The 27,763-nt window shown below is 41.0% G+C and overlaps 1 protein-coding gene and 1 long non-coding RNA gene across 5 annotated transcripts in view; one reads left to right on the top strand and one right to left on the bottom strand.

Annotated features, from left to right (window-relative positions):
* Positions 1-1,168: 1,168 nt before the first annotated feature.
* LOC121138592 lies at positions 1,169-17,380 on the bottom strand. Its single transcript, XR_005875513.1, has 3 exons — positions 16,601-17,380; positions 10,716-10,789; positions 1,169-1,379 (listed from the first exon to the last, which is right to left on the bottom strand). It is a non-coding gene; the product is annotated as an uncharacterized LOC121138592 (long non-coding RNA).
* Positions 17,314-27,763, top strand: part of Tmem64 (transmembrane protein 64) — a 42,381-nt gene continuing 31,931 nt past the window's right edge. For all 4 annotated transcript variants that reach the window (XM_040741245.1, XM_013110974.2, XM_040741248.1 and 1 more), the window contains exon 1: positions 17,314-18,244. In XM_040741245.1, coding sequence (XP_040597179.1) covers positions 17,456-18,244 — 789 coding nt within the window. In that variant the 5' untranslated portion in view covers positions 17,314-17,455. The remainder of the gene's footprint in view (positions 18,245-27,763) is intronic.

Here is a 27,763-nt window from a genome sequence, read left to right on the forward strand (position 1 = left end):
GGTCCTGGCACTGCTCACATGACTTACCAGGTTCCCATTTACAGGAAACCAAAACTGAGACAAGTGATGTGAACACCAGTAGTGTCTTAGGGTTCCTTATTGCTGTGAATAGACACAATGACCATTGCAACTCTTACAAAGAAAACATTTGAGGTAATGGCTTACAGTTTCAGAGGTCAGTCCATTTACTGTAGTTGTATCATGACCAGAAGGCAGCAGGAAGTTGACTGAGTGTCACACTGAATGAAGCCTGAGAAAAACACCTCATAGATCACCCCCACAGTGACACACTTCCTCCAAGAAGACTATACCTACTCCAACAAGGCCATACCTCCTAATAGTGCCACTCCATTTGGGGGCCATTTTCTTTTAAACCACTGTAGGAGCATCATATATCTGCCATGAGTCACACTGTAGTCAAGACACTCAAGTTGTGCCATGAATGGCAATATACCAGGTTGTAATAAATATGAGGACTTCCCATTGCACACACTTAGAAGTATTACCTCTTTCTAGCAAGGGTATCATGTAAATTCTGATTATCTGATTCTCAGAGATCTCCACCTGTATAGCTTTGTTTGACAGTCTGAACCAACCTGTAATGGGGGTGGACCAGCAGCGGATCTTCCCTTCGTAGAGTTCCTTCCCATGATCACCTGGTGCTCTTCATTATTCATTAGAGGTTTCGCATGCATAGTTTAAAGTGCCCATTAAAGTTGAGTACAGGCTTATGCTGCTTAACATCTGGGTTACACTGCAGTGTTAGAGAAGTCAGTCTGTCTCTGACATAGTATTCTTGCACAAATCTAAATGATGTAGAGGTGTGGTATAACACTCAGTGTGACCTCTTGACATGATCAGGAGATACAGTGGAAGGAGTGAGTGAAGTCCTAAGTGGACGTGTGTGGTTGACATGAACACAGCCGTGTCAGGGACACCAACACCTCAGCCCCATGGGAATGGCAACCTTCGCCAGCTGAGGCTCAAAAGGATGACAAAACCTCCATCAGGTCCCAGTGTGAACTCTTGTCAGTATGAAAGGAAAATGTCCACCATTGCTTTTTCTTCCCCCAGATGTTTACAGTCTAAAGACTGCTCCCCTGCAGAGCCTGCTCAGGATGAGATTAACCGAGTCCTTGATCAGCTGTATACAATAACCCTGCTTCCTTATTATCTGTGTGTAATAACCTCACCTACATGTTCAGCTGTATATAAGAAGCACATGGAGCTTCTCCATCTGAGAGGTCAGACCATAATAAAGCTGTTCTGTGTCTGTGGGTCTGGCAATGCTTTCTCTACTCACCATGAGTCAGAGTTCCAGGACCCATGCTGTGGAAGGACTTAGAGATACAGGAAACAGGAGATAAGGTTGTTCCATACTGCGTCACAGAAAACTCTTATTAGCAGAAGAAATACACGCTAAGATGATTATTCAACAGTATAGTATAGTGAGTACACCAGTGAGGGACATTGTTATTAATTATCGCCAAGTGCTGTGTACTATATGCAATTGTTTGTGCTCTACTTATATAACTGTCCATGCAGCAGCTGTGTTGACTCAAGCATCACCACAGACACATGAATCACTAGTTGTTCAACACAGTCACTTGGGGGACAAAAATGTGTCTGCTTCATTATAATCATCAGAAGGCACTGTTGCCTGGGTTGTCTACCACTGATAAACCATTATGCTGCACATGAGTATAACTTGAAAATGAAGCCAAAATTTTTGATTTTTAATTTTGGATCAGGATTTCTTACACTTCTTTCATGGTGACTCCTTTTATCTGTCAAACATTTATACAATCATGGGAATAAACATTTATAAACACCATGTATAAATCAAACAAAATTTTATTTTAAAGCAATTCATTTATATGTATGTATAATTTAACAATTATTAGCAATAAAAGAATATTTGTATACTGATAAAGATGTTCTTTTTGTTTTGCATAAATAATTAAATCATGCCAGAATACTTGATACTGCAGGAAATAGATCTTTTTCAATATTTCTCAGAGTTGATCAATATTTTTTGTTGTCATCATCAGTGTAAGAATATCATCTTGTATAAGTTTGCTTTGCAAAATATCACAGTCATGTTTGGGAACACTTCAGAAATTATCTTAATTCCAAACAACAATCATTTAATACTTTTTATGATGCCCAATTTAGCAACTTAATCAGAAAGGTTTCAAATAACATATTCTAAACATAACACAATGCAAAGGTATACTTATATAATATATATGCCAAGGAATGGTGATATAAAATATTGTCTTTTCCTAATTAAAACACTGTTTCTATAAAACTACAAAAACTTTGTATATACAGGAAAAACACTTCCTTAATGTGCAATAGTCTTACATCTAAGATGGGTTCCAGCCAGTGTTTGTTGGCACTGTATGGCCTGAGGGCATGTGTATATATTTTATATTCAGAATCAAGGATGAAAGGGAGTCACACAGTGCAACAAGTGCTGAGAGAAATGCCTTGGTAGAGAGTGGAGGAGGGATGGAGAAAAGGGAGAGAGAAACATGGGGGGGGGGGTGAAACACAGCAATGGTTAAAAATTTCCATGATGGGGAGAGAGTTTGTTCAAAGGAGCACGGCTTTTAGAGAGCTGGAAAAGACACTGCACTCGTATTTGTTTTCCTGGTAGCAGGGACTATACCGCGGACCTAGTGTATACTAGGCAAGAACATTGCCAATGAGCTATACACACAGCTTGTGTTCTTTCTTCCTAGCAAATGTCATCTACTCCCAATGGGTTAATGACTCAGTACATTACTGGCACTCTCAAAATTTGATCTCTAGGCTGAAGTTCTCTCCCATCTTCTGACTCCTATGTTTGCTTGCTTAGTAGCTCCTTGAAAAATGCCCAGCTAAACTTGCCTTGTGAAGCATGAATGGGCCTGATGGCACAGTTTCTTCAGCCACATCTATAGATAGACAGGCAAGCTATGCAGGACCCAAAAGCAGATGGTCACCCTCAAGTCTGTAGTTTTCTTTGATTCTTTATAACACATTTTTCTCTATCTGTGAAATGTTAGCATATTTTGTTTTAATTCCAAATTATTTTTGTTCTTTAACATCTACCCAAAGTCTGTCAAATAAGCAAACTACTGGACTTATCCCAGCAGACAGGCACAAGGTACAAGTTAGTTGGCCTATGACAGACATAGCCCTTCCAGAGTTGAAATGTCTACATCGACCAAACAGGACCTGGGTTTATCTGGGGATCTGCTCCTGTGCAAATGTTTACATAACATTTGCAAGGCAGCCTTTTAAGAACAAACATGACCTGATAATTTGACAACAGAAATAGTGATCACCATGATTTTTACAAAATCAAGTCTCAAGAACTTGAAGTCGGAAGAAAAACAGAAAATAGAAACAGGAATTTCTATTTAAAATAAGACAAGGATTCTGTTCTTGACAGACTTTCTCTTAGTCCCACTGCATACAGCCTTCCTGTCTGAAGAATTCTTCCCCCCAATCCACTCCATTTCCTCAGAACTCACCTCTTGGTTCAGACCTAGGATTGCCCCAGTACTTTCCCAGGGGCCCTTCTCATTTGAATTCCTTTGTGTGAGTCCCCAATTCAAAGAAACACAATCTACTAGGAACCCCCCAGTGGTCACATTGGATTGAAAGGCAAAGGCCCACATCCCCATTCTTGTCTATGATCCACAGTTGACAACAGCAACCAAAGAACAAACCTCTCAGCCAACAAAGACAAGGACCAGGTATCTACACTGAGAAACAATCCAAACCTCATAACTCCAGATTCCTACATCGCATCACAAAAACACAAACAGGAACTGTCAAGCCAATACGCCTCTTCTAGAAGCCAGCAAAAGGCCCTGAGAAAAGCAACTGAGCTGAAGCATTAGACAAGGACTTCAAAATAGTCATGACTATGTTCAAAGACGTGGGGGTGGGGGGTGGGGAGGGTGGGGTGGGGGGGAGTGGGGGATGGGGACATGAATAAATTCCTCAGTAAAGTCAATGAAAACACAAAAAGTAGACTGAAATAATGAAAACAATTCATGTCAAGAAAGTAGAATTAAAGAAATAGAATCACCAAAGGAAACCCCAAACTGAAATAAAACGGGAAGTGAAAGATTTACGAAGTCAAACTAAAACCTCAGAGGTAAGTCTCACCAACATAAAAGAGTGAACCTCAAGCACTGAAGATAAAGTAGAAAAAAACAGATAGTCAGAAAAAATGCTAAATATTAAAAAAAAAATCCAGGCACAAAACATCAGGAAATCTGGGACACTGAAAAAAATATACAAATGTATAAATAATATAACTATAGAGGAAGGAAAAAAGAATCAGTCAAGACACAGAAGACAAGGTCAAGGCACAGAAAATGTTTCAAAAATAAAATCACAGAAGAAAATCGCCCCAACCTAAAAAAAGAGATGCCTATCAAGGTAAAAGAAGCACATAGACCAGAGAAGAAATTCTCTGTAACACATAATACTTAAAACACTAAATGTACAGAAAAAAGAAAGGATATTAAAGGCAAAAAAAATACCAAGTCACATATAAAGACAGGCCCACTAAAATATGGCCGGAGGTTTCAATGGAGACTATGAAAGTTAGAAGGTCCTAAATGGATATTCTACAACTTCAGAGAGAACATTCCAAGTCAGACTACTATATATGGAAAACTATCAATTACTATCAACAGAGTAAGAAAGAAATCACTACATGATACAACCAATATCTGTTTATAAATCCAGCCCTACCAGAGATATTAGAAGAACTTAAAAGGTTAACATCACCTCAGAGGACATAAGAAATAAATAACTGAAAAAAGTAAATCAAAAGATGAGGTAAACACACACGGTACAGCAACAAAATAATGAAAATCAATAATTATTAATAACTCGAATATTAATTGTCCCATTTACCCAATAAGAAGGCACAGACTAATAGACTGAATTAGAAAACAACACCTAGTTTTCTGCTGTATCGAGGAAAAAAGCCTTACCATCCAGGATTGGCAGGACTTGCCAAAGGTAAATCAAGGTTAAATAAACAATACACACAGACCTATTACCTACCCCTAGTGAACAGAAACAGTAATTAAAAATCTTCCAAATAAAAACAGCCCAGGGCCAGATGTATTCAGTTCATAATTCTACCCCAGACCTTCAAAGAAGAATTAATGCCAACTTCTCTTTTTATGGGGTTGCTATTACCCTGGTACCAAAACTACGCATAAACAAAACAAATAAGTAAAATTGGAGATGAATATTCCTCATGAACATAGAACTAAAAACTATCAATAAGATATTTGCTAACTGAATTTAAGATCACATCAAAAAAGATCATCTGCCATGAACAAGTTGACTTTATCCCAGAAATGCAGGTGTGGTTCAACATATGCAAATCAAATGTAATCCACCACATAAATAAACAAGACAAACATCATATGATCATCTCATCAGATGCATAAAAGGCCTTTGATAAAAATGCAATACCCTGCTGTGTGGTGGTTGTGACACATGCCTTTAATCCCAGTACTTGGGAGGCAGAGGCAGACAGATCTCTGTGAGTCAGAGGCCAACCTGGTCTACAAAGTGAGTTCCAGGACAGCCAGAGCTGTTACACAGAGAAACCCTGTCTCAAAAAAAAAAAAAACCACCAAAACTCAAAAAGTAAATAAACAAACAAAATCCAAACTCCTTCATGGTAAAAGTGCCAGAGAGATTAGGGATACAAGAAACATAGTTCAACATAATAAAGGCAGTTTACTGGACGCTCATGGCCAAAAGCAATTTAAATGGAGAGAAATTCAAAGCAATCCCACTAAAATCAGGAACAATACAAGATTGCCCAGTTTTTTCATCTTTTCAATATAGTACTTGAAGTGTAGTCTAGCTAGAGAAATAAGAAATCTGACAGAGAGCAAAGGATACAAATTGGAAATTGAGAAGTCAAACTATCTTTATTTACAAATTATATGATTTTATACATAAAATATTCCCAAAACCCAACCAGAAAACATCTACATCTAGTTAAAAAAGCAACCTTTAGCAAAGTAGCAAGAGACAGAGCATGCAAAAATCGCTACAAATGGCACACATACTGAGGAAGCAATCAGGGAAATAGTACATTTCACAGTAGCCTCAAAATAAGTAAAATATCATGGGATAATTTTAAACAAGCAAGTGAAATAGTTAAGTAATAAAAACTTTAAGACATTAGACAGACATTAGACAGAAAGCTCTCCCGTGCTCATGGATCAGTAGGGTTAATACAGTGGAAATAGCCATCCTACCAAACGACCTACACATTAAATGCAATCTCCATCAAAATTTCACAGAAATTGAAAAACCAATATTCAACTTTATATGGAAGCACAAAAAACCCAAGATACCCAAAACAATTCTGAATAATAAAAAGAACTACTAGAAGTGTCACCATCCCAGCCTTCAAGACATACTACAGAATAATAGTAATAATAACAACATGGTGTAGACATAAAAGCAGATATGTTAATCAACAGAATCAACTTGAAGACCTAGACCTAGTCCACATTCTGATGAATTTTGAAAAAAAAACCTGAAAATGTACACTAGAAAAAGATAGCATCTTCAACAAATGGTGATGGTCAAACAGGATGGCTGCATATAAAAGAACAGAAATAGACTCACATCACCCTGAACAAAATTCAAGTGCAAGTGGATCAAAGATCTCAACAAAAAACTAGATACTCTGAACCTGGTAGAAGACAAAGTGGATAATAGCCTTGAAAGCACTGACACAGGAGAAAACTTTCAAACGAGAACATTATTAGCATAGACACTACAGTCAACAATGAAACTGAAAAGATGGGAATAGTCTAACTCAAGATCCAGCTATATCACTTGGCCATGCACCTGACCTACTATAGAAATACTTGTTTATCCAAGTTCATTACCATTCTATACTTAATAGCCAGGAATTGGAAATAGCCTAGATGTCCCTCAGTTGAGAAATGGATGATGAACATGTGTATGTTTACACGTGGAATATTATTAAGCTGTTAAGAAAACTAAAATTTGAATGTTTGCAGATAAATGAATGGAGCTAGAAACAACCATCCTGAGTGAGGTAATCCAGACAAAAAGATAAACAGAGCATGTTTTATATGTGGATGTTAGCTTTGAAGCTTTTGATTTGTGTGCTACAGTTCTAACAACCACAGAGTTAGGAAGCTCGTACAGAAGGAAATGATTCTGCAAAGGACACCATCATTCAGACAGTCACAGCCTACAAAATGGAAAAAGATTTTTACTAACCACACATTCAATAGAGGGCTACCAGGGAACAGACACACACACACACACACACACACACACACACACACACACACACACACACACGAGAGAGAGAGAGAGAGAGAGAGAGAGAGAGAGAGAGAGAGAGAGAACTAGATATCAAGAAAACTCCACCACACCAGTATCCCAGCTTAGTAACAAGAACAGGTGGTTCTTTTCCAACACAGTGGGTTGGAGTTGCACACATCACTTCAGCAGCATCAGTGTGTTGGTGAGAACACATTTGTGTATCTTCTTTACCTCTGGATAAGCCTGAGAGGTAGCATCTCTAGCTAGGTGAATACAGCTTCAAATGCTACTAGTATGCCAGAAGGAACATTAGATTGGAGGAGGAAAAACAGTAAATGATAACTTCCTAAAAATTGAGATCTCCTTTAATGGCTTTTGAAGATTAAATACAGCTTAGGCAGAAGCAGTATCAATTGCACATTTGATTACAGCCTTCATAGTCTAAAAGACATACTCTTGATTTTTAAAATTGAGTGTTGTGTTTGATATTCACTACCTTTAAAAGTAGCTCTTTTTCTGTACTATCTTAGTCAGGATTAATACTGCAGTGATGAAACAACACGCAGAAAAGCAAATTTGGGAGAAAGGGATTTATTTGACTTACATATCCTGAATCTCAGTCCACTGAGCAAAGACAAGTCTAATTTTACTTTTCCTCAAATGTCTTAGACCTGTTTAATCTTTCTTCTGGGCATGTGGAATAATCTACTAGGCCTTCCCTAGTTCTCCTCATTAGTGTCCAGTAAATTAGCTAAATTCAAATCTATTCATCTATTTCTCCAATTGCAAAATTTGCATGTACTACTAACTACTGTAGGATAAAATCCAAAAACTGAGGAGTGTTTCTTAAAATGTGCTTCAAGGACTAGCTGCACCTGCATCCCTCAGGAATTTGTGAGAAGTGCAAATTCTTCCACGCTTTCCCCAGGCACAGACCTGCAAAATCAAAGTCCCTAGGGATGAAGTTCAGTGAAGTTTGCTTTTAGAAGCAACTGTGGTACTGTGATACACACTCAAGATTGAAATCTACAGCAAGGCAAATATACATTGGTGTTGCTCCTGTCCTCCAAGCTCCAAGATGTACTCTGCGTCTACTCTCAGAATATCCCATCACATCACAAGCCTGTCTTGCCATTTTGTGCACACATGAACTGGTAGTTTCTATGCCTGAAAAATTAACTCTTCAATGGTGTGGTCAGATCCCACAGGCAATCTTAAACTCTTATGTAGTATATAACACAGTGGGAGATGGATGCCTGAGGCCTGACCTGGGATTATAGTAGGTACTCCATACTCTATTTTTGCTTATTTCCACTCTCTTCCCACCCTTTTTCCATTGAGATAAATCATCTTCCAGAGAAAATTCCTCTTCTATAACCGAGGGCATAGTTTGACTACCAGTCGATTAATCATATTGTACCTAAAGGTCAACAGTAACATTAAGTCCCAAATTCATATCTAATAAACTGAAAAATTTGAAATAAACCTAACGTAAACCTTTTACTCTTAGACACAATTTGTTACTTTATAGAAGAGTTTTCAGCCAGGCAGTGGTGGTGTGCATCTTTAGACTCAGCACTCGGGAGGTAGAGACAGGCATATGGTTTGAGACCATCCTGGTCTACAGAGTGAGTTCAAGGACAGCTAAGACAGTTTCACAGAGAAACCCTGTCTCGAAAAACAAAACAACAACAAAAATTTTTAAACATTAGAAAATGTGCAACTCTCTTTCTGCAAGGGTGTGACCTGCTGAGATGTATCAATGAGGAAAGCACTCGCCTCTAAGACTGATAGCCTGATTTCATCCCTGGAACCCACGTAAAATTGCAAGGAGAAAATGAATTCCAGAGAAGTCACCAATGTCCACGCTGCCATAGCATGCATGTGCTAACATGCACATACACACAAAGTAATAAAAAATACAAACTGAAAGTAAAGAGATTTTTATTTAAGATGTGATATGTTTGTCTTGTGGAAGTTTTATACACCAGTCTTCTCTACACTAGGAAACAAAGTCTCCTTAGTAATAGGGTGTTCTGAGTTTTCCTTTTGTACATCTTTAAACAAGAATTCAAAATCATTATCTGTTGATTTTTCTTCTTAATTTGGTATATAGCATTAGTGTAGTAGCTAGATCAAACAGCAGCTTGTATGAACGTGATCTTACACAATAACAGAAATAAAATAAAAGATTTGGTATTCTCATTCATTATAAGTGATCAACAGTTTTGGAATCCTGGAATACCTTTCCCTCAGAGCTTAGAGTACAGCATCTGCAATCATCAAGTCATATGACCACTCTGGACTAGAAGTTCCATCCATTGAGTCAAACCTGTATGTTTTCATTCTCTCATTGTGAATAACAATTAGGTAAACATTTACTTGGCAGATGTGAATCTGAGCCCCCCCCATCACATTCTCCTTCTTCAGGGCCAAACAAATATGTAGTGAGGGGTAGTGGGTGAGGTGGGAGAGGCCAGAGACACTCAGAAAGTTATGCGCTTACTCAAGTATGGGCAGACATGCAAATAATCATGCCAGATCAAGCCTGGATAAAACTGCAGTGTTTTTGGCTACAGGAGAAGAAGCAGCTGAAGTTGGCTGCTTTCCCAATCAGCTCAGTGCTGAAGAATCCTTCAGTTTGAAGTACCTAGTTGACAATGACCAAGTAACAGAAGGAAGAACTCCATCTGAAACAAGACACCCTATCAGCATATCCTCCACATGCCTGCATCCTAACCATTGAGTGGTACTCTGATGCTCCTGTCACACAGGCTTTGTGATGGAGTTATTGTTCTCTTTCTTATAATTGGATTGCATTCCCCAATGGTAGAAGTGCCTTTAATCCACCCCTCTGCTCTCAGAGGAGTCTGCCATAGCATATATCCTCAATATATTCCTGTTGAACAAATAAGCTGAAAGTCCATCATTTAGAAAATATTAGTGGGTAATGGGAAAAGGCAATTTTATGCAGGATCCAGGTATATTTGCACTTATTTAAATTATATAGCTTCAGTAAGCCTGAGAAGAAAGATACCTGTCTTTTATAAAATGCATCCAAACTATTTTCCTCACTAGAGCCACTGAAGAATGACACTGTCATTCAAGGTCCAGCTGTGTATATGTGTGTGGGGTGTCTCTCATGTGTCCCACACTGGCTTTATACTTGCTATATATCTAAGGAAGACCTTGAACTTCTGTCTCTAATCCCCCAAGTGCTGGGATTACATACACATCCTGCTAGCCCTGGTTTATGAGCTACTGGGGATCAAGCCAGTGCTTTGCGTATGTTAGGCAAGCCTCCTGTCAAAAAAGCCAAGTCCCAGTCCAGAAGGCCACCAGTTGTTGGAGAGCTTTATACTCACCTGGCTGCAGTCTTGCCTGGTATATATGTTTACTTGATAAAAAGGTGACTGAAGAATTCAAGGCTTCTGGAACCCTTTAACAAAATAAACCAAGTCCTAATTTGAGTTCAGAATCTTAAAATCCCCTCAAATCAAATATTTTAAATGGCAGCAGAGAAAGGCAAATACATCTCAGACCATCATGCCAAAGCAAAAGAATACAGAATTGCACTTGAGAGATGATTTCCTGAGGAACATCAACCACAGTGAACTGATATCAAGAGTTCCAATATCCACTTATCAAAAATTATTATGGATTTGCCAACCTTTACAGAAGTATACAGAAAATATGGCATATAGAATACCACAGTGGTAGATACTTTGGAGTGTGGAGAGTAATTTGACATTTAATCTGTTTTTAATAGCACCTTACATTTGGCATTTAAACGACATTAGTTAACAATGTTCTTCCATCTATATTACATGGAACTTGAAAAGCTTTGCCTGTTGTATGGCTGACATGTGAAAAAATTGGGAGCATAAATCAGTTCTCCTTAATGCTCAAGAAAATTTATGGAAACTGGCCTAGCCCATCAAAGGAGAGACAAAACTATACACAATCTCCCAACCATAGCCAAATAAAAGCTCAAATGACAGAGCCCATCCGGGTTACATAGGATGGACAATAGGAGAAACAGCTCTCCTGTGACTCTCAGGGAAGATGTCTTGTCTCCTGTAATCTTCCCCCATATCTTATCCCCACCCTCTCCCATTTCATGCTCAACTCACTCAGCCATTACTTCCTCTCTTCAGATCCTTAACCCAAATTTATAAGGGCACTGGAGTGCCTTAATATCCATATAATTCTTGCTCTGCATTCGATTGTAGCTTCCTTACTTTCCCTAAAGATTATGAAAAGGTATTGAAATTTATTTCCTCATGCCTACCTCTTATTTACCCCTCATACTTTGAAGAGGGGTAAATTGGTTCTTTTCTCACCTTGGTCTTTTGCTACCTTGGGCAATGTTGACCTTCCCTTCTTTCTTTCTCCTCTTTTCCTTATATTTCTAGTATACAAAAGTTCTCTTGATTCCTCTTATTCCTTGAATTTATTTATATTGTGAAACACAGTTCTATCACTTTGCCTATGTGGCCTTGGACAGCTACATTAAAAACAAGTGCGGACTGTAGTGAAATGGTCTGCCTCTGGTTTGCCTGTCTGTGTCAGGCAGGCTTTCTGCCTGGAACAAAAACAACAGTATAGCTTTACAGTTTTATTTTGTCAGCTTGACTGGATTGAATGATCTATAGAAAAATTGATAAAGCACATTTTGGGGTATGTCTATGAAGGTGTTTACAAAGAAGACTGGCATGTTGGGGAGACAAATGGGGAAGACTCTCCCTGATTTGGAAAGTACCATACAGAAAGAGAGAGGAACTCATGCTGGTTCATAGTCTGCTCTTGGTGAGTTTTTGATGTTGTTTTGACTTGGTTTATACTTGATGCTGCTTTTCCATGAGGACATGAGATTTGAGAACCCTTGGATTGGATCTGTATCATTTGATCTATCTTGTTTGGAGGACTCTTGGACTGAGTGACTACTGCTATCCCTTACTCTCTAGTCTTTCTGAGCACACAGGCAAGGACTAGTTAGCCTCTGATCCAATAATTACATACACTAATATGATACATTCATAACTGTATATTCTATTGGTTCTGTTCCTCTGGAGACTCCTGACAAATACAATAAGCCAATCAAGAAGTATCACATGGGAATGGTGAAACACCAGGAGACCATGACCAGAGTTGGGGGGGGAACCTGGAGACTTAGAAAATAGGAATTCTGTCCAGGTAGGAACACAGCCAATGCCAAAAAATCACAGAGGAAACTCGTTAGAAAGATGTGTATCCAGATTGCCTTTCAGTCCTCCTATCCTATCCTGTGCTGGTGCTGAGTACTACACAAATCTGTATGAATACTGACTTCAAACATGGACTGGCTGCCTTGGGGAGGATCAGCAGAGAATGGGCAGCACACGAGCACACTGCCCACTTCTCCTTGGTGCATGTACGATAGTTACTATGCCATTTCTGCATAAATGGCAGATCGCAAATTGCCTCTGGGTGGACTGGTAGAAGAGGAGAGTCAGAACAAAAATAGGCCTCTATTCCTATGGATGAGTGAATGTATAAATAAGTCCATCTTTTTGTTCATTATGAAGAGTGCCTCTTCAGTCATGCCAAGCCCAAAAGCCCATGAAACTCCAAGTCCCTCTTTACACCTTCCTGTGTATCTCTCTATCCATCTTCCTGGCTCCTCCACACTCTCTATGGCTAATTCCTGTCAACTAGTTGCTGGCTCTGCTACCTGATCCAAAACTGATTTTATTAACACAGTTTTGGGTATCACAGTGCAATCAAATATATACCTATTGTATTAAAACCCAACTGTGACTTTTTCTTAGAGAAGCCCATACTTGTCCTATTGTGTGTACTTACCCTTTCTGTCTAGGAGAACCTTTCTATCTTCAATAATATCAATTTTGCTTCACATTTTGATTGCCTTGAAATTTGTTTCTTTATTGAACCATCAATCTAATTTGACATGGGTAGAGGTTTTCAAAAAACTTCTTAGACAGCTGCTACTGTGGTGTGGAGATGTGTTCCATTTGCCAGTGAGAGTATCACAATATCTAACTAACCACTAGTACAGAAAATTATGATGCAGATATATGCAATTAAAACACACTAGATATGCAGAATAAAAAACAGGATAGAGGCCCTATAAGCAAGCTCACACATACACAGCTGTATCCACCTAGTTTTTAACAAAAGTATCAAGAACATACATTGGAAACAATGACAACTTCTTCAATAAGTGGGGTCAAGAAAACTGAATATGAAATTATGTCCACATTACTTACCCAGAAGAAAAATCAGTTCAAAATAGATCAAAGATCTTCACATAATATCAGAAGCTTTGAAACTGCTAGGAAAAAGCATCTGAATATATAACCATAGGCAAGTACTCTCTGAGAATGACCCTATCAACCTAGGAAATAACTCTAAGAACTGACAATGGGATTATGCAAAAGGTAAAAAGCCTCTATGTAGAAAAGGAAACAGTTACCTGAATGAAAAAGAAATCCTACAGAATAGGAAAAAAATTTCACTGCCAAATTTCATTAACAAAAGTTAATCTCTAGAACATATAAATAACTGAAAATTATACATTTCCAAACCTTCTGATCAATAAATGAATTAATTATTTGAATGGACAATTCTCCAAGGAAGAAGCAAGTAGCTAATAAATTCCTTTACCATTCATGAAATGTAACTTAGACCATTGTGAGAGTTACTTTCACCACAGGTAGAATGGTGACTATTAAGGAAATGGAGAGCAAAGGCTGGTGAGGATGTAGGAAGAGGAACTCTTACTCACTGCTAGTGGGTGAGCTACTAGAGTGCTGTCAGTCAATATGGAAATCACAATGGAGGGTTCTCCAAAAATAAGGAAAAATCAAGGCAAAACAGACAACACCAAAAAGTCCCAAACCAAACAAAAAACACAACCAACCAAAAACCTTTATACTAGAAACAAAACAACAACAACAAACATTCCTGGGTGTATACACCCAAAGGACCTTATGGTATTTGCATATTCATGTTTATGGCTGCTAAGAAATGGAACCACCTGGGACCTACCAGAAAACTAATAGATAAAGAAAATGTGATGTGATATATATATATATATATGTGTGTGAGTGTGTGTGTGTGTGTGTGTGTGTGTGTGTGTGTGTGTATGATAGGTATACATGAGGGAATTTTATTCTGCTCTAACAAAAAGTGAAGTTATGACATTGCAGAAAAAAGAAAGATGGAACACACTGTTGTAAAGCAAAATAAGCCAGAATCAAAGACAAATACTGCGTGTACTGACATATGCAAAATGTGTGTGTGCTGCGAGCGTGTTCGTGTGTGTGTGTGTGTGTGTGTGTGTGTGTGTGTGTATGTGTGTTGAAACTAGACAGTGAGTCTAGGTCTGAAGGAAGCAGGAAGGGGTGGAAGAGAGATGATTATAAAATATATGAATTGTTACGTGAATGCAAGAGAGAATTAAGGGGTCATAGGCAAGGTGACTATTAAGAGTGTGTCATGGAGTAGAAGACAATAGAAGGTGTCAAATAAGAACACATTATTAAAATTCCATAACGAAACACATTCCTTTGGATGTTAACAATGACAATAAACAAAATAAATTAACTCATTAAAGACACAAGCCAGGTATTCTTGAAAGCTGGGTTATTGGGGATCACAAGACATTAACAATGACATCTTTCACAGTGTCTTCACTTGGGGGAGACAGATGGTGAACAATTAAACACACAAAGCAATGTCAGGCAGGGGTTGTGGGAGGAGGAAAGTAGGGGTTGCCCAACTCTTTGGGAGGCAGACTTGTCCTTCAAATAAAAGTCATTAGGGATGTCATCTGAGTAGATGCCAGTAGAGCTTAACATTAATAAAAAAGGGGGAAAGACTGGGATTTCTAAGTGATAAGGGAAGATTGTTCACCCAAGAGCGATCCGCAGAAATAGAATTTTGAAGAGGAAACTTGCCCACACCAGAGAGTGACAGAGGAGGCCAGGGTGCTAGTGTGTGAAAGGGCAAGGGGTGATGAGGTGGGAGTGGCAGCAGAAAGTGACGTCATAAACACCTTTGTAGGGCAGGTAAGGATTTGCTATATTTCCAGAAGGGGGTTAGGCTGATCATGATGGCCTGCCGTGTGTGGATCAAGGCATGCCTCATTTCCAGTTGTAAACTATAATTTTCACAGTTCTATGAAAAGAACATTCCAGTGGGGCAAGAGTGGAAATGCTCCATTGCACTTACACTTCAGTGGCCAAAGCACTATGGACCCTGGAGACAGATCATATCTTGGATAGGCATGACGCTGTGTAGATAGGGAAGAACTCATGATCCAAGATTGGCCTATCTATGTAGGCCGGCTGGCAGACCATGAGCTGGCTCAGTACTCAGGGATCTGTGAATGGATTAGAGTCTTCTGCAATATGAACTGGAGACTAACTCAAGACTTCTGTATGGAATTGGTGGTATGGGAGTAAGCCAGGGACAGAAAGCAGAAACACGGTGGGAAATAGGGGTTCCTAATTATTATTATTATTATTACTATCAAATGATATTGAGGCATTCTTCCAGATTCTCCTCACAAGGGTATAAGAAGCATAATAATGTCTCAAAGTTTGTTTCTTAGACCTGTTCTCCTTCACACCAATCAGAAATGAAAAAGACCTGCCCTTGTAATAAAACTCTCCCACATCAGTGGTTTTACTCCTCACTCCACATTTCCATTGAAAGGTAACTAGGATTCGTATTCTTCACCTTCTCAAGATGAAGATTCACAGAGCTCAGTCTCTGCAACACTGATAATTGGCATGGCACAGAGTGAAAGGATTTTGGAAGGTTTTCATCAGCATCCAGAAGCTAGTCACAATTCACTGGCAAAATGCCGTGAAGACTGACCCAAACATAAGGTTTGGACAGACAAGTCAGCCTACCATGTACCGAGAAGGGTACAGAATATCTGGCACACCTATCACCACTCTCACTCACCCATAACCATGATTTTAATTGCTGTCTGTATGCCAGTGTCAACATTTCTAGGAGTGATAACTCATGTCAATGTCATATGCTTATTTTCAACCATCTACTGGAATGACACATTTGGATGGTATTTTGGGCAGCTCAGCTCTCATGCATCAACCTCATTTGGCTTTTGTTTGTTTTTGCACAGTTGTAATACTTTCCTTTAAGCAGTGGATCCCTATCTACCTACCACCTCAAATAAGAACTCTAGATAGTATCCTTTGTATCCTTGACTCCTTACCTTGTTCTAGCATTCAGTCATCAGTCTATAGGCAGAGAAAATGGGTCCCCTGGTAACAGGAACCCTTAAACAAAGGTCTTCCTGGGATCTTTTCCACTGTACCCCGACACAGTGCTTGGCACTCAGTAAAGGACTAGGGACTGAGAAGGGACACTTTCTGAAGAGTGGCACTTCACAGGCAATTCCCTGGGTTCCTAAACGGTCCGGCTGTGAAGAACACATTGGGAGACCTAGCTCTCTGGGAAGGCACGTCTACCCTCTAAACTGAACAAGAACTCCTCCCCTAGAGTCGCCAGACAGCCTTGGAAGTGAGCAGCGGCACTGCCAGCTCGCAGGAGAGGTCACTTCGGAAACTGCCAGGAAGGCAGGCACTTGGCAAGAGGTGCCGCAGCAGCTGCGGCCAAGGGTCTTTGACACGCAGGCACGCGCGCGCTCGTGGGAGCGGGGAGCGCGCAGCCCGGGGTCCCCTTTCCGCTTCCCGTGGCGTCCCTCGGCCCCACTCATCTGCCGGGGCAGCCCAGGCCTCCGTTGCCCCAGAGACCTAGAAACCGCGCCACTCACCGCGGCCCGGGACGGGCGTCACGGAGGCGTGGCCGACCATCCAGCTACGGCTCCGCCCCCCTGCGCGCGCCCCGCCCCTCGGGCCCAAGGGGGAGGGCTTCGCGGGCGCGGGGTCCAGAGTCGCCCGACTCCCGGCGGGACCGCTTCGCCACCGCCACTCGCCGCCCTTCCCCGGCCGTTCCCATCGCCGCGAGAGGACGCAGGGAGCTGAGGCCGGGCGTGCGGGGTGCCATGGAAGGCCGCTGGCGGGCGGACGCGGCGGGAGCGCAGACACTGGCCGGCTGAGGCCCAGGCATGCGGAGTCCCGGCGGGAGCCTGCTCCACACGCTGCCCCGGGCCTTGCAGCACTCCGATCGTCTGGGAGGCTCGGAGCAGCCGGGCCGCTGGGCACCGGAGCCGACGGTGGGCGGGGACTGCCCCGAGGACCGCCTTCTCCGCGGGGGCGGGGCCAGCGCGGCTGCTGCGGCGGCGGCGGCCTCGGGCGCCCTGCTCGGCGCCTATCTGGAGCGCCACGGTCCGCCCGCGGCCTCGGACTTGCCGGCGCCTGCCGGGGCGTTGGCGGGCGGCCCCGGGGGCGGCTGCGTGGTGGTCGGGGTGGCCGAGGTGAGAAACTGGCGGTGCTGCTGCCTCGGCAGCACCTGTTGGTGCCGGAGCCTCGTGCTGGTGTGCGTGCTGGCCGCCCTGTGCTTCGCTTCCCTGGCCCTGGTCCGCCGCTACCTGCAGCACCTCCTGCTCTGGGTGGAGAGCCTCGACTCACTGCTCGGTGTCCTGCTCTTCGTCGTGGGCTTCATCGTGGTCTCCTTCCCTTGTGGCTGGGGTTACATCGTGCTCAATGTGGCAGCCGGCTACCTGTATGGCTTCGTGTTAGGCATGGGGCTCATGGTAGTGGGCGTCCTCATCGGAACCTTCATCGCTCATGTGGTTTGCAAGCGGCTACTCACCGCCTGGGTGGCCGCCAGGATCCAGAGCAGCGACAAGCTGAGCGCCGTTATCCGCGTGGTGGAGGGAGGAAGCGGCCTGAAGGTGGTGGCGCTGGCCCGGCTGACTCCCATACCTTTTGGGCTTCAGAATGCAGTGTTTTCGGTAAGTGGGATCCCTCTGGCCTGCCCCTCTCCCGAAATCTGCCTTTTACTGGCTTTTGTGACCACCCTGGGAGGCGCTCCGTCAGATATATACCCAGCAGAGGAGTAATTATCATTTTTTTTTGGTACCCTGAGAAATGTTTCCTACAAATGCTTGTAACATAGCTCCTTGGAAGACCCGATAAAGAACTGTCTCTCTGGGCGCGTGTGTTTGTGTATGAGTTTGATAAATGAGGTATCCTTTAAACTTGGGTGTTCCGTTGCCTTTGCACATCTGAAGCAGCTTTGGCAGCTCTTGGGCAATAAGGCTTTATCGCTTGACCTCCCTAGTTTACTCTCTGCCCTGCATAAATGCATCCGGGTTTGATTCAGGTTGGTTACATGGGACTGAGGACCGCTTTTTCTTTTTCTTTTTTTTTTTTTTAACAGTGGAGAGACAGAAGTAGACTACAGTTTTTGAAGTTTTCCTAGATTTGTAATTTGCTGTAATACTATGTAAAAGCTGAGAATCCTGTTTGTCTTTCTTTAGAATTGTATTTTGAAATCATTTGGGTGGTTAATAAAACAAAATGAACATCCACTTTTCTTACTCCATCTAAAGACTCTTGCCCTTGGGTTTATACGTTCTGCTTATTCCGTGTAGGTTTCCATAGCTACTACACACCTGGTGTAAGGTAGAAACACTGCTGGTGAGATAGTGGCCACTTGATGGGAAACTTTATGGCTTAGAACAAATTATTAAACCTGTCTGACTTTGTTTTGTCTTGAGACAACTCTAGCTCAGGCTGGCCTCAGACTAGCTGTGATTCTCCTGCCTCCACCTCCTTAGTTGAGGACATCTGGAGTAGAAGTGTGAATCCCCGTATCCAACTTTGACTTACTTTTACATAAAGGGACTGAATAGCTGACTTTCCCATATTTGGTGATTCTGAGCTAGAGTTCACGCCTGAGATTCCCAGGTACTCAACCCGTCAACTAAAAGGGAACTGCATGGAATATTGAGATCCAGTAGAGACTTGGCCTCTGCCTTTCAACTTTTACCATTCCACATTGTGAAATTTGAACATAAATTTTCATCAGCCTTATTATACATCAGTGGTACCAAGACTTTGAGAGCTGACTGGGGCTCAGGTTGGTGTATAGCTTCGTTCTGATAGTTTGCTCTATGTCCAGCACACCCTGCATCTTCCTTATCTACACAGAATGTGCTGCTAGTCTAGGCTCTTTCTAGTATCTATCCTCAGCTGGCAGAAGTGACTGTACACATCTACTTTTGTTGCCTACAACAGATGAGAACTGGGCTGGTATTCTGAAGTACCGCTGTCTTGTCTGCTGACCTTGTGTTCTTTTCTTTCTGTACCTTCATCTCTGTCTGTAAATTGGACCATGTGTGATAGATGACTGGGATTGCATAAGATTAGTATATGCAACAGAGCTGGCTTGCAAACACAAGCTGCATTTTGTCTACTGTTTGCTCTTTCTGCTCTTTCTGCCTGCTCACCTGGCAGCTAGTGATGGAGTCAAACTTGGAACTATGACCTAGATAGAGTCTCAACTTGTAGCCCTCTCTGTTTTTCTAGGGAATATGTAGCCCATAGTAAAGTCATGGCCATTGAGGAAGATACTTTGCTTTTTCCCTCCTAATGTCTCTTGCAGAAATTTGTAAGAAGTACTTTACTATTGGAAATAGTTTAAAATTACTTAATATGTACTTTTGGCATTACTGGATCAGGAGAAAAAGAAGACAAATTTCTATTAAAGAGGGCATTGGTGCCAATTAAAAAGAAAGAAAGGAAGGAAAGAAAGAAAGGAAGGAAGAAAGAGAGAGAGAAATAAAATCTCCCTTATCCTGAAACTTGTAGAGTCACTGCCAGAGCTAGAGCTTCAGTTTAAATGCAATCAGCTGTTGCGATGTTATAAAATTCTCAAACACAAACAAGTCTGGAAGCCACTACACAAGGTCTGTCAGTCTGCACCGTCTAAGCTGGTTTCTAGGGGGAGAGACCTTTTGTGGTGTTTGCTCAGAAATACAAAGGTAGGGTGATGTTGGCTTTAACCCCATTTTCCCTTTTGCCTTCTGGAACGCCATTCCGCCTCCACCCTCTTGGCCCCATACCCATCATATCTACCCAGGCATACTTTTGTTTTCTGCTTTTCTCCTTATGGAGCCTTATGGGAAGTACCCCTCCCCACTCCAGTTGAGGCTATCTTCTCATTTACTCAATGACCATGAATAAAATAGCTCAAAGAGGAAGTTAGATTTAAAGGTCATGCAAAGCACAGGTTTTGAAAATAGTCTTCGCTTGGTTCCTGCTGTGTAAACTCCATGCTTCCTGGTTTATAACATGCTACAGTCTTTAGTGTCAATTAAGCCATGCTTTGGAGGCGTTATTTTACCTGACCCATGCTATTGTTGGTGCTCAAGGTAGTTATATTATAGAGGCAGAAGCCAGTTGTAAAAATTGAGTATGTGAAATACGAAAAGGGTCTCCCTTTGCTTCCAGTTATTTACCATAATTCTTTAATTCTCCTCATGTGCTATAAAGAGATGAGCAAGTGACACACAACATTTGACATTCATAATTCTAGCACCTTATAGTATTGGTGCTTAAGCTATAAGAAATAGAATTCTTCAAGTCTGTATTTACATTTCCTTTCCCTCATTTCTTCTTGGAAACAGTTGAAATATCTCCCTCCTCACAGCCTCTTTGGTGAAATCTTGTATCTGCAGGTCTCTCTGCACTTAACAGTTTGCCTGTTGCTAAGTACGGTTCCTGACTGGACACACATCTGAGATGACTGTATGCTTTTCTTACTAGATGGTTCATGGTAGGCTAATTAGACTGCAGTGACAACCTCCATTTCTCAGTAGGCTAAGAGCAAAGGTTCACTTCTTCTGCTTTATACAGGTGTAGATCGAACTTCTTTTTGGGGTGGGGGGCCCACAACCTTACGTTGTTTTGATTTGGGGGTTTGGTCTGCAAAGCCATTACCTTGCCCTTGGTTGCTGTCAATATGGAACTGCATTTGTACTTTAAAGTGTCTCTTGTAGTAGATCTTTCTTTTTCCTAGACTGAACAAGTTGCATTGTCATGGACATGAGCAAGTTGCCTGTCACATTGCTTGAGTTCCCATACCCAGCTTTGACTTGACTTTTAAAGGGACTGGGTGGCTGAGTTTGCAAAGTCTGATTCTAAACTAGAATTCACATTGAGATTCCCAGATACTCAGCCCTTCAGTGTGAACTAGGAGCTCAAATTTTGACCAGCCTTATGATAGCAGTACCAGGACTTTGAAAATGACCAAGTCCAAATACAAGCTGTATTGCCTTGCATGCGGTTGCTGAGAATAGTGAATTAATTCTGGGCGTCCAAGTGTCCATTGTAGCAGATCCCATTTCCCTGACCTAAACTCATAACTAACCTCACAGGAGTGACGGATGTGGTGGCAGGAGACAGCAGTGGAACACCGAGTGAAGTCTTAATGCCTCTGCTACATGGCACACCTTCCATATCCCCAGGCATGATTGTCTAAGTCCTGTGGGTTTTGCCTCCTGATGCTTCAGTCCGACCTCTGCTCTGATTCAGAAGCCTCTACCTCAACCAGGTGTTCCTGCTTCAGGCTTACACTCTCTTATCTTTATCTGAAAAATAACTGCAGTACAAATGTGATGTGGTTATTGCTATCTGTGAATTCCTCAATAAGTTTCCTTTTCTCCGAGGATGAATTCGATCTACCTTTGGACTAAGTCCTCTCTTTACTGTCTATAGTTGGTTAGTTGCTATGCACCTTTTGATGTTTTTGTTTATTTAATCCTTGGCACCTGTAGGCACTGTTTGAATTTAGCTAGTGAAATCCTACCTCTACTAGAAACATCAGGTTTTACTTTGCTCAGTTTCCAGTCGAAAGGAACTCAGATCAATAAAGAGGGACTGTTGCTAATAGGTATAGGAGAGAAAGGCACTGTTGCTAATAAGTATAGAAGACAACATTCTTAAGGAGTAAAATCTAGAAGAAATGCTTTGAAAAATCTGTTCTGTCCCACCCCGTAGTTAATAAACATTGAACTATCTTCGCAATATCCATTCTGTGAGACCTGCATTTCAAGGTTACTTTCAATAAAAGGTGTTCTTGATCCCAAAAGACTCCACAATCATGGGTTGTATGAGTAATGAAATCCATAATAGTATTTCCAAACTGAAGGGGCCTGATGTACAACTGTGTCATTGGAGTTCCTAAAAAACATTTCTACTTCAGTTAGAGAAAGAATACAAAGTCAAAAAGTCCTGTAAGACTCCTTCTCTCAAGCAAAGGTGCATGGGACATTTGTTTTCATTAACCTTAAATAGTAAAATAAACTGTAGTATACAGGATTGTCTTGCATTCTGTGTGCCACTTCCATATGAGAGCAGGTTTACAAACACGATATCCCTTAGTTTTCCGTCACAGCAGTTGTTAGAGTCATGTCAACCTTAAGAGGTAGGGTTTCATAAAGGACAAATGTCACAATCTTAAATCAGACTCGACTCTGACATACACTCAGTCATCCTGAGGAAGTTATAGTTACTCTTTTGAGACCTAGTGTTGTAAATCATGTTTAATAATATCTGCTACAAAGCTGTGATGTGTTACGGTTTGCTCATTATTTGCTGTTTTTTTCCTACTCTCCATATTCCAAAATTAGGACATAGAGCTTATTTGTAAACTTTTAGCAATTTCTCCATTGTCTATATGCAATACTGGGCACCATTTTCTCATGTACACATTACTTTTTTCATATTCACATTAATCTTTATCTTAGAGTTGAGACCATTGAAGCACAAAGTGGTAAAATAACTTGCCCCTAGCTAGTGCCTGGTTCAGCGGTGCAACAAGAACTGGCTTTCTCAGAGGTCTGCTCTCTTTATGAACCCTGCATAGCAAGCATCTTGGACCTACTACCTGTCAGATGTTGTACAGGGTCTGCTAGCTGTCAGACCAAGGGTCAGCAAACTATATCACAGTGTATGTGGTGCATAGTATTTTATGCACATAAACATTCTATAAAACTCAGATTTGGGCATCTGTGCTTAATATATGTGTTCTTTGTAGGCTGGCTTGCTTAATTTTAGAAAAGTCAAAAGTTCAGTTGTTGAGATAGACCCTATGCCTGCACAGCCTAAAATATTTACTGCTTCCCACTTCACGGAAAGAATTTAGCCATTGCTGCTTTATAGTCAGTGCAGCAAAGTACCCACCAAGCCTCAGCTACTGTTGGGGCCCTTGGAAAGAGGCCTGTGAGTTCTCAGATGTGCCTCATCTTTTCAAGACAAAGCAGTTTAAGCAGAATTAGTAAGTATAAAATGGAAACAATAAACATAAAGAAATAGAGACAATACCCAGCTTTTCATCACTCTGGCTGTTTGTGTGGACTCTTAGAAGGTTAGAAGCAGCCAAAGAAGAACTTTGCTTGTTTATTTTATTTATTCTGAGTGAGAGACCAGGGAGCCTATGCTGACTGGAATACTGACAGCCAAAGATGCTATTATAACTTAAAGGAGCTGTAACTACCCTTGAATACATTTCCCTAGAATTTGATTTATCAAGAAGAGTTTTCCTTTAGTGTTTTTATTCACAGATGAACTTTCACTTACTACAATTAATTTATTAAAGATGTTCTGGAAAGTCTATCCAAAGCATAAATGTAATAATGTTGGACTCTGGGGACTTCTTGTTCTGTGTCAGCTACTGTGGGGCCATGATGAAGTCATTGAATCTGGCCTCCAGTTGTCTTACTGACAAGAGTAGGCAAGCGCTCAGAGTTTGCTTTTTTAAAAGCAGGTGTTTTGAGCAGTTACTTAACCTTACCTTTTTTTCTTTATTTTTCTGAAGAATGTAGTGAGATTATGCTTTATAAAAAAAAGCCTTGGTTTCCTTAAATTCTTGTTCTATTCTATGAATATAGTCATACACTGGAATAAAGATAATAGGTTGTGTGTGATACTTGTCCTGAGATAGTGTTTTATTTACATCATCATTTGTTTACCTATGAAAATACACTGACTTGCTGCACATGCAGTGCAGAACAGAAATAGGGGAGATAGTCAACTTTGGAGGAATTGGGGTCTAACTCCAAAGGGCTGGATAGGGTGAGATATTAGCACATAGATAGCATCTTAGCCCACATCCTCAGACCTCCCTGTTTCATTGAAGACAGCTGGCTGCTCATGATTTCCTTGAAGCTCTTTTCTCTTTTAATGTTCTGCAATTATCTACTCTGCTTCTCTGCTGTTTCTGTCATATATAGGCTTAAGTTTACACATCTTTATCTGTAGCTCATAGCAGTGTGTGAGTGTCTTAATAACCCTGCCTGGACTAAAGAAAAAACAAACAAGCAAACAAACAAAAAAACAGAGAAATCTGAAAGCTATTTTAACTGTTTTTTCCCTTTACAAAGAGCTTACAAAGTACAAGCCAAGAAAACAGTACTTCACTTTTTTTGTGTGCTTACTTTTCTTCACTTTGTTGTTACTGATCTATTTTTCTGACATGAGTTAATGTTATAAATGATTTGTGTGACCTTCTCTTGATCAATGTACTGCCAAATAACTTTTAATGACCACACAGTCATACTTGTCTCTATCTTTTTAACTCCAACTTAGGGCTGGACCTTATGTATAAAAAGTGTTTGACCAATTTTTGTTGAATGAATAGGAAAAGTAAACCTATAATTCATCAAAGTATGTAAAGAATTTTCAACTTGTGTTCTAGAGGTTATATTTAATAAGGTTTCACCCTTCCCTATCCCTCAGGAAGATTGAGTGTTACGTGTTAATCAAGTTTTCAAAAGGGCCATTGGTCTCCAAATTACTTGGGAACCATTAAGAGCAGTCCCTAATATAGAAATGTGGATCTGACAAAGTTTGCATATGTGAAGGTGGATTTTGTATCAGATGACCAAGCCATTTCTGTCACTAGGATCCCCTTTGTTCTGAAGTCCTCTCTATCTGATAGAGTGGGGTCCCCCAGAGTCCTACCTTTTTCTACTAACAAGATTTTTCTCAGGAATATCAGGGTTGCCACTTAACCAGAGTATCTCAGTTTTGACAGAGTTGCGGTGTTAGTTTCCATCCAGCAGGTGATTAGCAGTGGCCTCCCGTGTACTCACCACTGCTCTAGGTGCTGCACATACATAGCTGTGAATGAGCCAAAGCTTCAAGTCCTAAGGCATGGACATTCCAGTGGAGACTAGGCATATGGTGTACATTCTGTTGGTGATAAATTTCTAGGTAAAATGTTTTCTGTATGCTCGACTTTTTTTGTAATCTCAGGCTGTTTGTAAATATCAACCTTTATTGTTTCGATATTTGTAAACAAGTTAGTTTTGAGATTGATACAGTTAGCCTCCAACTAACATATATTTACAGCTAATACATATTAGATATTTTGCATACTGATTTAGGAGCATAAAGAAAACAAGACAGATGGGTTTCTTTACTCACAAAATGTAGTCTGGGCCAAGGACAAACAAATTGTGAGACCTCATATTGCTGTACAGAGTGAGGGGACAAGGGCTATCTTTCACACCTCCTGGAAGCACTTCTTAAATGTTGTCTTTGGATATGAGAACTTCCTGGAGGAATCTGTAGCTGTGCAGTGAGTGACAGTTGCCCTAGTCAGAGAGTGGGAAGAAACCTGGGTATCTTTCCAGGAGCAAAGAATGTACCGGGAGCTAAGAGCATGCAGATATGGCTGGAGGCCTGTGACCTGAAGCATTAGATGGTCAAAGGCTGGACCGCCAAGATGAGTTGGAGGTAACAGTGAGAAATATATCCATTTTGAGAGCCACAGGCCAGAACTGACTAAGGATTAGGTTTGCATTTTAAAGAGTTTTCTGTAGGACTCTAAGTGGGGGTATCTGAGCAGGTGGTGGGTAAACATTTAATAGATGCACTTAACAAGTTGTAGTAGGTAGAAGGACAAATGCAGATGTTACTGTATGACTGACTTCTAAGGTCGTGAACATGGGCAGTCAAGACTGGGAATGAAGGAAGGGTATGCTGCAGAAGAGACAGTGACACCTAGGGGATTTTTGTTTGTTTGTTTGTTTGGGGTGGGTCTTGTTTTGTTTTGTTTTTTGAGACAGGATCTCCTGTATCAGACATTTGTCTTGAATTCATTGTGTAGTGGAAGATGCCCTTGAGCTCCTGAGAGCATGGGGCCTCTACCTCACACATGCTGGGATTACAGGTGCAGACCTACATGGGTGATACCTGGAGCTTCATGCATGCTATGTGAGCATTCCCCAACTGAGCTATAGCCCCAGTCTGTTGGGCCAATTGAAATACCTTTCATTTTCCGAAGAGTGAAAACTCTAAGCTTTCTGAAACATTGACAGTAAGTATTTGGGTGATGTATGCAGGGAGAGCACATACTATGTCAAGTGCTTGAAAAGTAGTCACTTTAATTTCTTTTGTCTCTGTAGAGATTCATGATTTTCATGTGGAGTATTGAATATATGATACTTAGAATTTATGTAATGTCTTAATAACCGACAATAAACAACATTGGAGATGCATATGCACCTGCTTCAAGAAGGTGTAATTTGCCCAAGCCATTGTTAGACTTAGTTATGAGTAAAATTTGAGGTCTTTGAACATATTGCCTCTATGCTCTTCAGCAATACTATGCCAAATTATTCTCTGTAAAAATGATAATGTTTTAGTGCTTCAAACTAAACCTGTAAAACCCTATCTGAGAATGGTGAGAGCATGTTTCTGGAGCAAACTTCCACAGGAATTGCATCTCATGCCCCGTCTGAGAAGAGTGTGGGTTCCAGGTTGCTCTCCAGGTGAGTCACAGAAACTCTGGAGATGAGAGTATGTAATCAGTGTGGACAGATGGTACTTCTACTCTGACAAAGGTCCTGGTTCCCAGTGCTACATTGGGCAGTGTGCAGCTGCCTGTGACTCCAGTTTAAGCCTGGTACCCTTTTCTGGCCTTTTCAGGCACCTGCACACCTGTACTTCACACATTTGTACTCAGGCACATATGTACACATATATACACAAAATAAAAATGAACATTTTTGCAGTATGTCATTTATGTATAATATGCTTATACACATGTGTCTATCAGGTGGCACTTATGATCTCTGAAAAATCTCACTAGAAAGTGTCTATCTCTGACCATAGCATCTATCAGCTAACACTGAGGTTCTAGAGTGACATTTCGGTAGGCTCTTTGAATTTAGAGTATAGCTCCACAGTCAAGATCCCAGGGTACTCTAGGAGACAATCCCAGTGGCATTATTGGTAGATTTTTATCCCTGAAAAGTAAGGCAAGTAGGCAGACAAACTTCTGTGAGCCTAGACTTCTGTGGGAGAGGAGATTGGGGAGATCTCTGTAGGAAGCTGTGCTTGTCAGAGACTGCGTCTGTCAAAATCCAGCTTCTGACTAGAATTTGGGCTTGTCGAAAAGTCTACATTAAAATAACTTGGAATTTATCTTCAGTAATGTTCTTAATAGCTTAGGAACTGTT

Source organism: Mesocricetus auratus, unplaced genomic scaffold (assembly GCF_017639785.1).
Source record: "Mesocricetus auratus isolate SY011 unplaced genomic scaffold, BCM_Maur_2.0 Super-Scaffold_6730, whole genome shotgun sequence".
Classification (NCBI taxonomy): Eukaryota; Metazoa; Chordata; class Mammalia; order Rodentia; family Cricetidae; genus Mesocricetus; species Mesocricetus auratus.